Source organism: Candoia aspera, chromosome 15, assembly GCF_035149785.1.
Source record: "Candoia aspera isolate rCanAsp1 chromosome 15, rCanAsp1.hap2, whole genome shotgun sequence".
Classification (NCBI taxonomy): domain Eukaryota; kingdom Metazoa; phylum Chordata; class Lepidosauria; order Squamata; family Boidae; genus Candoia; species Candoia aspera.
Window position 1 is genome coordinate 14,135,917 of NC_086167.1, and position 13,446 is coordinate 14,149,362.

At 53.0% G+C, this 13,446-nt stretch overlaps 2 protein-coding genes and 4 non-coding genes across 10 annotated transcripts in view; 5 read left to right on the forward strand and 1 right to left on the reverse strand.

Moving 5' to 3' along the window:
* Positions 1-107: 107 nt before the first annotated feature.
* On the reverse strand, positions 108-179 carry TRNAA-UGC (transfer RNA alanine (anticodon UGC)). The gene has a single exon. It is a non-coding gene; the product is annotated as a tRNA-Ala (tRNA).
* Positions 180-594: 415 nt separating this feature from the next.
* TRNAD-GUC (transfer RNA aspartic acid (anticodon GUC)) lies at positions 595-666 on the forward strand. The gene has a single exon. It is a non-coding gene; the product is annotated as a tRNA-Asp (tRNA).
* A 271-nt stretch (positions 667-937) lies between these two features.
* On the forward strand, positions 938-1,010 carry TRNAF-GAA (transfer RNA phenylalanine (anticodon GAA)). The gene has a single exon. It is a non-coding gene; the product is annotated as a tRNA-Phe (tRNA).
* Positions 1,011-1,284: 274 nt separating this feature from the next.
* UBC (ubiquitin C) lies at positions 1,285-4,854 on the forward strand. Its single transcript, XM_063315960.1, has 2 exons — positions 1,285-1,303; positions 3,179-4,854. Exon 2 carries the CDS (start codon positions 3,184-3,186, stop codon positions 4,783-4,785), a length of 1,602 nt encoding a protein of 533 aa, XP_063172030.1. The 5' UTR covers positions 1,285-1,303; positions 3,179-3,183; the 3' UTR covers positions 4,786-4,854.
* On the forward strand, positions 1,287-1,358 carry TRNAD-GUC (transfer RNA aspartic acid (anticodon GUC)). The gene has a single exon. It is a non-coding gene; the product is annotated as a tRNA-Asp (tRNA).
* Positions 4,855-6,147: 1,293 nt separating the features above from the next.
* SCARB1 (scavenger receptor class B member 1) overlaps positions 6,148-13,446 on the forward strand; it is a 34,395-nt gene continuing 27,096 nt past the window's right edge. For all 5 annotated transcript variants that reach the window (XM_063315414.1, XM_063315416.1, XM_063315412.1 and 2 more), the window contains exon 1: positions 6,148-6,314. In XM_063315414.1, the coding sequence (XP_063171484.1) occupies positions 6,174-6,314 (141 nt within the window). In that variant the 5' untranslated portion in view covers positions 6,148-6,173. The remainder of the gene's footprint in view (positions 6,315-13,446) is intronic.

Below are 13,446 nucleotides of genomic sequence, written 5' to 3' on the forward strand. Positions count from 1 at the left end.
CGCAAAATAAAAGGGATGCAAAAGAAGCCAGAAGTGATTAAAGCTGATCAGCTAGCTGGACTGTGGGTTTTGCATTTGCAAAATCTGAAGAGGGAGGGGAAAAAACGTGGAGATGCCGGGGATTGAACCCGGGGCCTCATACATGCAAAGCATGCGCTCTACCACTGAGCTACATCCCCTCCCTGGCAGCCAACCTTCCCGCGGGAAGTACAAAGCTACTGAAACTTTGCACTTTTTTTCCCCCCTTGCGAGAATATCCCCGTCTTAGCTGCCCCAAGCCGCAGTCCGGGGCAGCCCCCCTGCCTCCCTCCCCGCGCTCCGGAAGGTCGGGCTGTCTTGCAGGACGGACGGACGGATGGATGGAGCTTTAGGAAATCCTCCCGCCGCGGCTCAGCGGCAGCGGGGGCTTGGCTCGGCCTCCCCGCAGCTCGGCGGAGCTGCGCGGGCAGAAGCCCAGCCCCGCCTCGCCCTGCTCCGGAGCACGGGCCGGGCGGCAGGGGCGGAAAGGCCGCGGACTCGGCAGGGCGGCGGCCGCGCCCGGGCCGCGCGAGCCCCGCTTATCTGGGCGGCCCCGCGGCGCTCCGCTCGAGCCCGTCCTCGTTAGTATAGTGGTGAGTATCCCCGCCTGTCACGCGGGAGACCGGGGTTCGATTCCCCGACGGGGAGGCGCCGCTTTTCCTTTTCCGGCGCGGGCCTCCCTTTCCCCGAGTGCAAGCGCCGCCGCGGCTATTTTCCTCGCTGATCTGAGCCTGCGGGGCTGGCTCGGGCGCAGGGCAGGCGCTGCCCCAGGAGCCTGGCATCCCCTGCAAGGGGGGGAGGGAGGGAAGGGAAGGGAAGGGAAGCCCTGGTCCCACCCGGGTTAGGGTTAGGGTTTGGCCGAAGAAGGGCAGCTTGGAAGCCGGCTCGAAGGGGAGGACGCGCAGCCACAGAGCCATCCGCCGAAATAGCTCAGTTGGGAGAGCGTTAGACTGAAGATCTAAAGGTCCCTGGTTCGATCCCGGGTTTCGGCAGGTCCCTCTTTTGGGGGGGCAAATCGCCGAGACACCGCGAAGAGGAGGAGGAGGAGGAGGAAAGCGGGGCGGGGTCCCCCCCCCGGCCGCTTCCGGTTCGGCCTGTTTTGTTTTGCAGGGAAGCGTGGACAGCCGCAGGGGCCGCTGCTCCCGGGGAGGCGGGTCCGGGGCGCCCGCCCGGCCCGCCTTGGGCCTGCGCGAGGGGCCGCCCTCCCCAGGAAGCGTTGCCCTGCCTTCCCTTCAAGGGGGGTGGCTGGGCAGCCCGCTCGGGGCTCGTCCTCGTTAGTATAGTGGTAAGTATCCCCGCCTGTCACGCGGGAGACCGGGGTTCGATTCCCCGACGGGGAGGCCGTGGTTTTTTTTTTTAATTTCATTAAATTGATTTTTTATTATTGCTGTATTTATTTATCTTTTGAAATGAAAAGGCTTCCAGAGGTTTCTTCCTCTGCAAAATTCCAGGAAGGCGACCCAGGAAACGCCGCTGCCTGTTTTGGTCCGCACTGACGGGTCTTCCCCAGGAAGCCTGAGCAGAAACCTGCGGGCTGTGGGGCAGCCCCTGTTGCAGGCTCGGTTGAAGGTCTGGCCCTGCGGGAGAAGTTCCGGCCCTGAAGATGGGTGGACTTCAACTCCCAGAATTCCCTTCCCCGCATACATTGGTGGGCCTTCACCAGCAGGCTGGCTGGGGAATTCTGGGAGTTGAAGTCCACCCATCTTAAAGCGGCCAAGGTTGAGAAATATTAATGTGTGCTGGCTGGGGAATTCTGGCAGTTGGCATTTAACTCTCTTCTTTTTATTTCTCTCTTTTTTTTTTTTATTCCGGGTAACACCCGCTTTCTTCTTTATTCCTCTATCCGCCCATTCCGGCTTATCCATGAAATTCAGCCCAGGTTTGCATTCCAACCGACTCCCTTCCCTTAAACCGTTCCCTCAAGATTTGGCAAGCTTCAAAGCCTTTATTCTTCCGCCGATCCCCGCAACGGAAGGCGGGGCTGACTCATTGCCACCGCCCTTCTCGACCTCCCGCAGCCCTATTGGCTAACGGGAAGCCGCGTGCGCGCGAATGCAAAATAGTCCCCCCTTTCCGTTGGCGGAGGGATCCGTGTGCGACGCCTATATAAAAGGCCTGCGCGGCGGGGCCCGCAGATAGACCTAGTCGCCTCTTGCTTGTGTGATTTTGCTGCTGTCTGCTTGGACCCGGTCGCGCTCCGCGGTAAGCCTTGAGTCGGCGTTTTCCTCATCGTTTCTGAGGGAGATTGAATTGATCACTCTGAAGGAGGGTTGGGTTTCCTCTCGCTTCTGAGAGGGACGGAAGCCAGCTATTTAGGCGGGAGAAAGAGCTTGGAGAAGCAGCGCGGGTTATCGCGGGCTTCCCCTTCGTGGCGGCGCCGGGGGCGAGAGAAGAGGTGTCTTAAGTTAAACGGAGAGGCGGGAGGGAAGGGAAGGGGGTCCGACGGCCCCGGCTCAGCCGCGACCCAAAATGGCCGCCCCAGAAGCAGGACGGGGAAGGGGGGGGATGTGGGACCCCGCCCACGCTTGTGACGCGACTCCCTTGTGACGTCGCGCGGCCGCGGCCCCGCCCCCGGCCGAGGGCAGCCAGCGCGCAGGCGCGCGCGCTCCCGCTCCCGCTCCGTCCTTCCTTGCTTCTTGGCCGGAAAAGCGACGGAGGCAGGTGCGGCGGGCGGAGGGGGCCGGCGGGCGGCCCTCGGCGTACCTGGCCTGATGGGAGGTGGGACTCCATGCCTTCTCCGGAAGGCTCCCCGGGGCGTAAAGGCCACGTGGGAGAGGTAGAGGGGATCGCGAAGGTCATGTAGTCGAGGCCTCTGCAGACAAAACGAGGAAGCCGTCCTTGGAAGGGGGAGGTCCTGCCTCCTCTTCAGAACCCCCCGCGAAAGAGGACCCACGGCCTCCGGAGGTAGACAGTGTTCCTGTTGGGTGGGTTTGGCTTATTGGCTTAATGGATTCAGGGGTCCCCCCAGCTCAGACAGGGTGACTCTGGGCAGCGTATGGCAGGAAAAGAATCGTGGATTTACTGTCCTAAAGCTTTCCTTACCCTTAATGTAGGCACTTGCAACATGACATTGAAAGGGGAGCTCTTTAAGCAGAATTCAGAGTTGCTAACTGGATTGGTGTGGTTTCCCAATCCCTGTTTCTCTCCTTCCCTGTTGCAGAGAAAATGCAGATCTTTGTGAAGACCTTGACCGGGAAGACCATCACCTTGGAGGTGGAGCCGAGTGACACCATTGAGAACGTCAAGGCCAAGATCCAGGACAAGGAGGGCATTCCTCCCGACCAGCAGAGGCTGATCTTTGCGGGCAAGCAGCTGGAGGATGGCCGCACCCTGTCCGACTACAACATCCAGAAGGAGTCCACCCTCCATCTTGTCCTGCGTCTGCGTGGTGGGATGCAGATCTTTGTGAAGACCTTGACCGGGAAGACCATCACCCTGGAGGTGGAGCCGAGTGACACCATTGAGAACGTCAAGGCCAAGATCCAGGACAAGGAGGGCATTCCTCCCGACCAGCAGAGGCTGATCTTTGCGGGCAAGCAGCTGGAGGATGGCCGCACCCTGTCCGACTACAACATCCAGAAGGAGTCCACCCTCCATCTTGTCCTGCGTCTGAGGGGTGGGATGCAGATCTTTGTGAAGACCTTGACCGGGAAGACCATCACCCTGGAGGTGGAGCCGAGTGACACCATTGAGAACGTCAAGGCCAAGATCCAGGACAAGGAGGGCATTCCTCCCGACCAGCAGAGGCTGATCTTTGCGGGCAAGCAGCTGGAGGATGGCCGCACCCTGTCCGACTACAACATCCAGAAGGAGTCCACCCTCCATCTTGTCCTGCGTCTGCGTGGTGGGATGCAGATCTTTGTGAAGACCTTGACCGGGAAGACCATCACCCTGGAGGTGGAGCCGAGTGACACCATTGAGAACGTCAAGGCCAAGATCCAGGACAAGGAGGGCATTCCTCCCGACCAGCAGAGGCTGATCTTTGCGGGCAAGCAGCTGGAGGATGGCCGCACCCTGTCCGACTACAACATCCAGAAGGAGTCCACCCTCCATCTTGTCCTGCGTCTGAGGGGTGGGATGCAGATCTTTGTGAAGACCTTGACCGGGAAGACCATCACCCTGGAGGTGGAGCCGAGTGACACCATTGAGAACGTCAAGGCCAAGATCCAGGACAAGGAGGGCATTCCTCCCGACCAGCAGAGGCTGATCTTTGCGGGCAAGCAGCTGGAGGATGGCCGCACCCTGTCCGACTACAACATCCAGAAGGAGTCCACCCTCCATCTTGTCCTGCGTCTGCGTGGTGGGATGCAGATCTTTGTGAAGACCTTGACCGGGAAGACCATCACCCTGGAGGTGGAGCCGAGTGACACCATTGAGAACGTCAAGGCCAAGATCCAGGACAAGGAGGGCATTCCTCCCGACCAGCAGAGGCTGATCTTTGCGGGCAAGCAGCTGGAGGATGGCCGCACCCTGTCCGACTACAACATCCAGAAGGAGTCCACCCTCCATCTTGTCCTGCGTCTGAGGGGTGGGATGCAGATCTTTGTGAAGACCTTGACCGGGAAGACCATCACCTTGGAGGTGGAGCCGAGTGACACCATTGAGAACGTCAAGGCCAAGATCCAGGACAAGGAGGGCATTCCTCCCGACCAGCAGAGGCTGATCTTTGCGGGCAAGCAGCTGGAGGATGGCCGCACCCTGTCCGACTACAACATCCAGAAGGAGTCCACCCTCCATCTTGTCCTGCGTCTGAGGGGTGGTTTTTAAACTTTCTGCTTGCTTTGAGCCATTGAAGTAAGCTTCATTGCACTTTGTTTCAATAAAGCTGTTTGGACTCCCAATTGGCTTTGAATTATTTGTATGGCTTTGTATAAAGCATAAAGAATGTGGAGGAACAAAGGCAGCATGAAAAGGCTCATTTACAAATAGGGCGAACACTTAACAGGAAAGTTGGTTTGATTCAAAATTATTTGTAGCGGCTCAGTGAGGGGGGCCTGAGTCACGGATGCTGGGCAAGTGAATTGTGACTCAAGCCAGGGAGAGAGCAAAGTGACAAAGTCTGAAGGTCAGCCACAGAGGCCCAACTGAAGAACATCAAGCTGAAACCAAGAATCCTGGTTTATCCTGGTTTCTAATACGTTGGGCTTGTAGCAGCATTGCAAGAAAGTGGTGGGAAATGATAAGGCTTTATTTGGCACGACTAATTCCAGCTGGTTGTGTGACTTGGTGCAGGGTTACCGGTGAAAGGCCAGCTTTCCTCACTTTGCATCTTAAAGCAGTCCAGCGTTTCCCGTACAGTGGTAGACCAGCTTAGATGTTCCTGTGTGCTAGAACAGCTTTGCAATGTTTGTTTGATGTCTCCCGAAGATGTGGAAGGACTGTCAGATTCTGCTGGCTGCGTCCTGGGTGGGTGGAGAGGATCCGGAATCCCAGGGAGGAACAGCCCCGGCCCGACGGTGAGTCGCCTTCCCCGGTCAGCTGCAGCTGGAGGGAGCGCCCTGGACCACACAGGTGCCGGGGCCTGTTGCGATTTTGAGAGGAGTGGACTCCCAATAAGCCAGGATTCCCCGGCCAGCTGGACTCTGCGGCCTGGGGACTGCTGGGAGTTGGAGTCCACCCGTCCCGGCGGGGCCAAGGTGGGGACCAGCCGGGGTGCGGAGCGAGCCAACCGCGCGGGCCGGAGCGCGTCTCGCCGGCGCTGGGCCGCGGGGCGGGATGGGGTCCGGTCCGGCTGCTCCCACGCGCTCCGATGGCAGCGCAGGCGGCTCTGCGCGGGACCCGCGGGCAGGGGTCCTCCCGAGCCCGAAGGGCCGTGCCGCGGAGTTGGGGAGGCGAAGCGCCGGGGAGCGGGGACGTGCAGAGCCGCTTCCGAAGGAGAGGCCCCGCCCGGCCGGGTGCGACGCGGAGGGACACCCCCTCGCCCTCCCCACGGGGCGGGCGCGGGCCGGTCGTGCGAACGCGGCGGGAGTCGCGTGCAGGCCCTCCGGGCCGGGCTTGAGCCCCGGCGCCTCCCCCTGGCGGCGTCGCCGGCCGCCGTTGGCTGGCTGGCCGGCGCGCCAGGTGGGCGGGGCGGGCACGGCCGGCCCGTAAAGAGCCCCCGCGCGCGGACATGGGCCGACACGGAGCGCGGCGGGGCTGGCGGGCCGGCCGGAGCAATGGGCGAGCGCGGGCAGGGCGGCCGCGGGCTGTCCTGGGGGGCGGTCGCCGGGCTGGGCGTCGTGGGCTTGTTGTGCGTGGGCTTCGGGCTGCTGCTGGCACTGGTGATGCCCAGACTGTTGCGGGAGCAGGTCACCCAGGTAAGCAGGCTGGCCGGCGGGGGACTCCCGGGTAGACTGCCTCGAGGCGTGGAGGCTCTGCCCGCCTCTCCCGCGGCGTCCCCCGGGCGGTTCGCGGAGTCGCCTAAATTAGAGAGAGCCTTTCTTCCGTCTGGAGAGGACCATTCTGTGCTATAGTTTAAAAGCCATCCATCCATCCATCTATCGGGGTTTAATTGCTGCTAACTTGCCCTTCCTGCCTGGTTCCTTCTGCTACTCCTCCAAGGTACACTCCCTCGGCGCCTGGAGGTTCCGCTGAAGTGCCAACAGGTTGCCAGCATTTATAACCCTGCCCGGTTTAGGTTGACATTCCCTCTCCTCTATCTCCTCTTCCTGCCAGCCCTGCAGGGTAGGCTAGGAACGCTCCTTTGCTGGCCAGGAAAGCCGCATGGAGAAATGCCAGCTGCCTTGGCTAGCTTTCCCCTCTCTTTCTGGCTTTGCCAAGCCCCCTCCTTTCTCAAGCCCCCCTAAATCTTTTTAAAACCTTGCTGGCTGGGGAATTTGGGGAGTTGAAGTCTACGCATCTTAACATCTTAAAGGCTGAGAAAGACTGCTCTAGTCCTTTGCTGGGATGGGGCCCTGCTCAGCAAACCTTTGCTCTACCTTTGCTTGGAACTGGTGGTGCCAGGAGGCTCACCTTGCCTGCAAGGCAATGTTTTGTGTAATCGCCCTTTTATAAGCTCCTTTCTGGTGCCGTTTTCTCAGGGTTTGGCATAGGTAGGAGACAGGTAGGAAAGGAAAGGAAAGGATCCCCAAGTCATTTTCTGACTCCTTGGGGGACGAAGGGATGTGGACAAAAACCTGGAGCAGGGCTTCTTGGTATTGGTGTGGGAAGGTGCAAGTGGGTAGCTCTTCATCACCGTCATCACCGAACCAAGAGGGATCCACGGAAGAAAACGGCCGCTTTCCCCAAGTTCTGCGAGTGGCTTCTCCCTGCAGAATGGGGAAGGCAGGCTTTGTTTTGCAAACTTCTTCACGGGGGCTGGCTGCTCTCACGAAATCGGATGTCTCCCTTTCCCCTCCCTCCTTGGCTCATCCCCGGTGGAAACGCCATAGCTGTTTTTGTTACAGCCTTTGGTTTTTTGCTTGGGCAACAAAGGAGCAAATTCAGACTGCAGAACAGGGGAAGGAAATCTAGCTGTGGCACTTCAAGGCCTTCTAAACTAAGAGGATTTCCCACCCACCCCCATCCCCAACCCACCCCTGTTGGCTGCTGTAGATTAAAGAGGGGCTTAAAATGCACGGGGTTTACTCTGCAGCACAGGACACATTGTATAGAGCAGTGTTTCTCGACCTTGGCAACTTTAAGACGGGTGTACTTCAACTCCCAGAATCCCTGGGGAATTCTGGGAGTTGAAGTCCACCCGTCTTAAAGTTGCCAAGGTCGAGAAACACTGATATAGATCAACAGGAGAAGGGCAAAAGCATTCATGGGGTGAAGCCAACCACCATTCCAGGCGATGCAACCTCCTACACTTTAAATCTGTGAGACTATCCAGACAAGGAAGGCCAGGGTGCCCCAGGGGCAATACACAATCAGGAGCAAAATAAGGCATCTTTAATTAAGTTGCTTCAAACCCCACCCTTCCCCTTCTTCGATGGGCTGGAAAACAGTTGGTTCAAACCTCCGTTAAGAATTCTTCACCCCTGAAGCCATTCAAGCTTATCCTACCTGGTGTGGTGGTTGAATAGCGTTAAAATGTTAAAACCCATTTCAGAGAAACTTTCCGAACAAATCAAGCCTTTTTCTTCCTCCCCTGCTGCCTGCTTTTTAAGGGGTTTTGAGAGCTATGTTTTTTTAGTTTCCCCTAGTGGCAGATAGCGATGCAGTTGGAAAAGTTACTTTCTAACTTGCTGCTAGCCTGAGTTTTTTTAAAAGTCGGTCAAGCTCTCGATTGCCTTTCTTGTGGTCAGCAAAGGCAGAGTCAGTTGCACAGATTTATCTTTATTTAGGTGTTGCTTTGATGACAAAGAACACCTCTGCAGTAAGGGAGCGGAGGAGGTTTGACCCCAATGTCCACAGCAGCTTAGCAGATCCTTCGAGGTAGACCAGGTTAGGGAAGAGTCACCACAAGACTACTTGGAACTCGATTGTGTAGGAGGGTATAATAGCATGTTGAAAGCTGGCCAGCATTCCTCTCTGCTCACTTGCATATCAAAGGATATCAAGGCAGGGCAGTCTTGAGTTTCTTCCTGACCCACTTCTCCCTCCCAGGGCTAAACTGATGTTTGTCTAACCATTGTTGAATTTCTTTTTTTGAGGTAATTCCCAGGTTCCTCTACATTGGGAACTCAATCCTTCGGCCTGCCTTGGCCGGGTTCTGGAGTGTTGTCTGGATGTGACTTTTTTCCTTAGGTGAAAAGCTTTTTCCCAGGCAGGTAGTTAATTCTGCCATCCTCTCTTGGGAATGGGGAGATTCCAGATACCTGGCATCTGGATGGGGCCGAACAGGAAATCTCCCTTCCTAGAAATCTCCCCCCCCCCCCAAAAAATCTCAGACAGTGCCAGTTTTCCCACCCCCCTTTAACCAGAGTTTCCCAGGTCAGGTGGTTTGAAAGCGGGATTCTTATTTGCAAGGATAGTTGAAGTGCAGCAAGCAACACAAGGTCAAGGTCTGTGTTTTGAATCAATGTGCTGTAGTTTAGAAAGAGTCGGATCAAACAGATGGGCAGACAGAGAGAAAAAACTGGAGTCAAACCTGCCAAAACTGAGCATGAAGTACCAAGCAGAATTTTTTTAAAAAGAGAAAAAAACACCTACAGCTAGTCCTCGCTTAATGATCATAACTGAGACTGGAATTTCAGTTGCTAAGCAAAGTGGTCATTAACTGAATCTGACCTGATTTTACGACCTTTTTTGCAGTGTCATTAAGTGAATCACCTCAGGGGTTGAGCAAATCATATGGTTCCCCATTGATTTTCCTTGCTGAAAGCCAGCCAGGAAGGTTGAAATGACCACAGGACACTGTGATGGTCATAAATGTGAACTGGTTGCCAAGTGCCCAAATCGCAATCATGTGACTGCAGGGAACACTATGACTGTTGTAAATGTGAGGACCGGTCATAAGTTGTTTTTGTTCTGCACTGTCGTAAGTCCGAACCATCACTAAACAAATGATTGTTAAGCGAGGACTACCTATAATTCTATCAGTTTTCTTAACCTCAGAGTAAGTTACACGATTTTTTAAAATATTTTTTTAAACGATTCCACTTTCTGCAGGGTCTTCCAGCCCAAACTCAGAGCAAAGCAACTCCTAAATTTCTTTCCCCCTGAATTCTTCCCACTGGAGAGAACATGGAGAATATTTAAAGTACCCCTGATTAATCAGCAGGGCCCTCAAAATAAGAATCACCCTACGCCACTGCAACTTTTTCCCCCTGCAAAAATAGGATGATCCTGTGAATGCTGAACCTAGAGCCCTTTTCAAAAGGGAAAACTTACTGACACAACTGTTTGCAGGGACTGTCTGTTCTGCAGCCAAACACTTTGTGCTCATTTTCCTGCAAGGCCCAATACCTGTAACATTCTGCTCTCAGATTCAGATCAGCCTTTCCCAGCTGTCCTGAAAATTATCTTTGTTCAGCCGGACAAATCTGGGAATTGCACCGATGCACCAGGAAAGCATCTGATCGCAGAAAGATTTATATTTATTGGTTTATATTTTGAATTTCGTCACCACCCATCTCACTCCAAGAGCGACTCTGGGTGACTTGCAATAAAACCGGAATAAATAAAGATTAAAAGACAACAAAAACAATATTCTTAAATAAAAATATACCATCCAAGGTAGAGAGGTTGAAAAGTTCTTAATTTAAATTCATTGCGAGATGCTTGCAAGATTGCACACAAGGTGCTCCAGGCAGCAGTGAAGTCAGAATCCGAGCTATTGTGAAAAAAATAAAGCAGAAAAATCCTGCACTGGAAAGGGAACAGGACTGAATAATTTCCAGGGCGGCCTTTTCATTCCATAGGTCAGGAAATGCTCGCAAGAGGGCACTTTTTAATGCCTCTGAGAACGAGAGGCTGTTTCCATGGTACAATAAGTCAGATTTTGGAGAACGGATTCGGTTAGAATGTTCACTTTTTCGTGGCGCTTAGCCCCCAAATAAGGAGATCCTCTGTTCCTTATAAAAGGAGCAGAGGAAAGATGAGCTAGATCATTTTAGGAAGTGGGGGGTGGTGATGGGGGTGGAATGACAGGGTAGAAATGTTTCTTTTTAAAAGTTTGGCTTAGGGAAACTTGAATTACTTAAAACACCTGAATTGCAGGTTTCTCTTCTGCTTGGCAGAACCCCAAAAAACCTAAGGAGCAAGATGGAATTTTCCCTTGGAAGTGGGGCGAATAGTGAAATGGTTGTGAACAGAGAGGAGAGATCTGGTTAGAGACTGAGCCTAAAGCGGGGGATTAAACAGGGCCTGTTTGCCCTGCAAATCCCTTAATTTGCAGGGTTCTGTCTGCAGGGGAGATAAAAGACTGCTCAGAGCAGCTTTAAATAACTTCCAACAGGAAACAAAGCCGCCAATCTTTGCTGGCTCCTTAAGCTGGCAATCCAGTGGGTGCACGCATTTTAGCAAAAGAATACAAGTGACAGGAACAGCTTTAAAAATGTGGGCATTATGAGACTGCGTGGTGGGTTGTGCATTCTTTTTTTTCCCCCTGCCTCTGTTTGCATGGCACACTTGAACTGCAAACAGAGAGCCTGTTTTAGCCTAACGCATCGTTCAGACCCTGCCTGTCACGTTGAATTATGGTTTGGTATGCTGGAGCAAGCTAAGCAGCTGGGTCGGTTAGCGAAACCAGGACAAAGTGAACCCATGGGAAACCAGATTGTGCAAACACCATTTTTTTTTCCTCCTTCCACACAGTTGATCTAGCTGAGTCCCTGCCATGTCTCTGTTGGACAGCCCTGCTTGGAAATAACCATTTAAAGATAACATACAGGGAAATGCTCCAATGTTGGCCTTGGCTGGAACGTTAACTCATGAGGGTTCTTGTTCCACATCTTTAAAAGATCAAAGGTCCACCTTGAGCAGTTTGTGAAATTCATAGTTTGCCCTACTTACTAAACAGATAGATAGACATACCATTTTGCTGTTGTGATAGCGTATGAGAATAATGCCTAAGTAAAATGATAGAAGATTGTTAATCTGCTGTGAAAGGAGAGGTTTATAACCAGAATCACACCCATGGCTAATCCCTGATAAATTAGACTTAACCCAAGAGGACTACAGCCTTAGTTTAAATCAGGGTTTCTCAGCCAGGGTTCCGTGGCACCCCAGGGTTCCACGAGAGGTCACTAGGGGGTCATGATTTATTTAAGAAATAGTTTCAAATTCGGGCAACTTCACATTCAAGAGGGAAGTTTATTTCTTTATCTTTGGTTTAAGAACATTGGGAATGCATATGGACAGGCCTACCCGTGAAACAAATAGAATAATTTTGTAACTTCTGGCCTACGTTTGAGCCTGAATGGGCAGGGGTTCCTTCCCCGAGGCCTGAAAAGTATTTCAAGGGTTCCTCCAGGGTCAGAAAGTTGAGAAAGGCTGGTTTAAACTCTTAGGGAAGAAAATAACCCGAGAGTTTAAACCAGTGTTTTTCCAAACTTGGCAACTTTAAGATGGGTGGACTTTGTTTGTTTGTTTGTTATTTATTTATTAAATTCATATTACCACTGTCAGCGGGAAAACCTCCCAAAAGAATTCCAATCCACAAGGTTCGATGATACAGAGAAAAGAGTTTATTTGTAACACATTTGCAAAGGCGGGTTCCCTCCATGCAGGTGCAGGAAAGAACCAAGAACAAAGCTAGCTCAAAACCTTTATACCCTAACTGTCCTCCCCCTCTTTCGAGGGCTCAGCTCACAATCTTCCTTTTTCCTTCCAAACAGGCAACATTATCTCATACATTTTTGCCCTATCTTCTAACTTTTGGGTTCGTGGGATGATTCTGCAGATCCTCCCTCATCCTTGTTTTGAGGTTTCAAAGTCTATCTCTACTCAAACACCTCTTTGTAAACGCCAGCTACTCTATACAATCAGCTATAAATTCCTAACCTAAGCGGCTCTATCTGACACGCATATCCTCAGCCCCACGGGTTCAGGGTCCGGTCACCCACCTGTGGCTAACTCCCTTTTTCTTCTCTCATGAGTTTGAGGCATGTACAAGGGTTTTTCTTTACCTTGCCCTCCCCCTCACACCACCGATCTCCCCCAATGGGGGACTCTGGGCGGTTTATAATAAAAACATCTGAGCTTCAGTCACACTTTAAAAACATAAATAAGATAATAAATATAAAATCCAAGAGGATTTATCTCCCAGAATTCCTTAAGCCAGCCTGGGTGGACTTCAACTCCCAGAACGCAACCAGCATGCCAGCTGGGGAACTCTGGGACTTGAAGTCCACCCATCTTGAAGTTGACAAGTTTGAAAAACACTGCTTTAAATTAAGGCTCTAGTCCTCTCCCTTATCAATAACTATGCCAGGACAGGCTGACAGTATTCTACCCAAATGCTTGCATGGAAATTCTGGCTGGGAGAGTGCTAGAGCTCAGCTAATCGATCGGATGTATTGCAGTTTAAAATTTCATAAATTATATTGATGAAGAATAACTAGAGGGGCCCCCTCTTTGAGTTTCTGATTTGTCTGGCTACAAGCCTGCCTCCACTCACTCTTGTGACAACGGGCTTAGGACACGGGCATCTGCTTCAAGGCATTTTGGAGTCAGATGACTCCTGGTAGGGTGCAGGTTGCAACCTGCTTGATGGGAAGGACTGATTCCCGACAACCTCTCACCTTTTTGCTTGGATCCAGCACTTTCCACAAATGTGGGAAGTACATCCCCACACTCAGATGCGGCTGTCATCCTTTCAAGGTAGGCCAAAAGGAACAGGGTGGGCAGGGAGTCTGGGAACACTCATTATTAAGAGAGAGCAACGTGATCTTAAAAGCTGGTGGAATTTCTGCCTCGTTTTATGCCAAATCAAATCAAAGCACTTCTGTTGAGTTTCTTTTTCACGCTTCCTCTTCCTTAAGGAGGGGGAATCTTATCTCAAAAGTCCTCCCTTATCAGCCCACGTCTTCCTCCCCTGTTCTCACGGTCCGCTCTCCTTCT

What these genes read in the sequence shown, in the direction of transcription:
- UBC (XM_063315960.1), top strand. Translation starts at nt 3,184, where the DNA reads ATGCAGATCTTTGTGAAGACCTTGACCGGGAAGACCATCACCTTGGAG.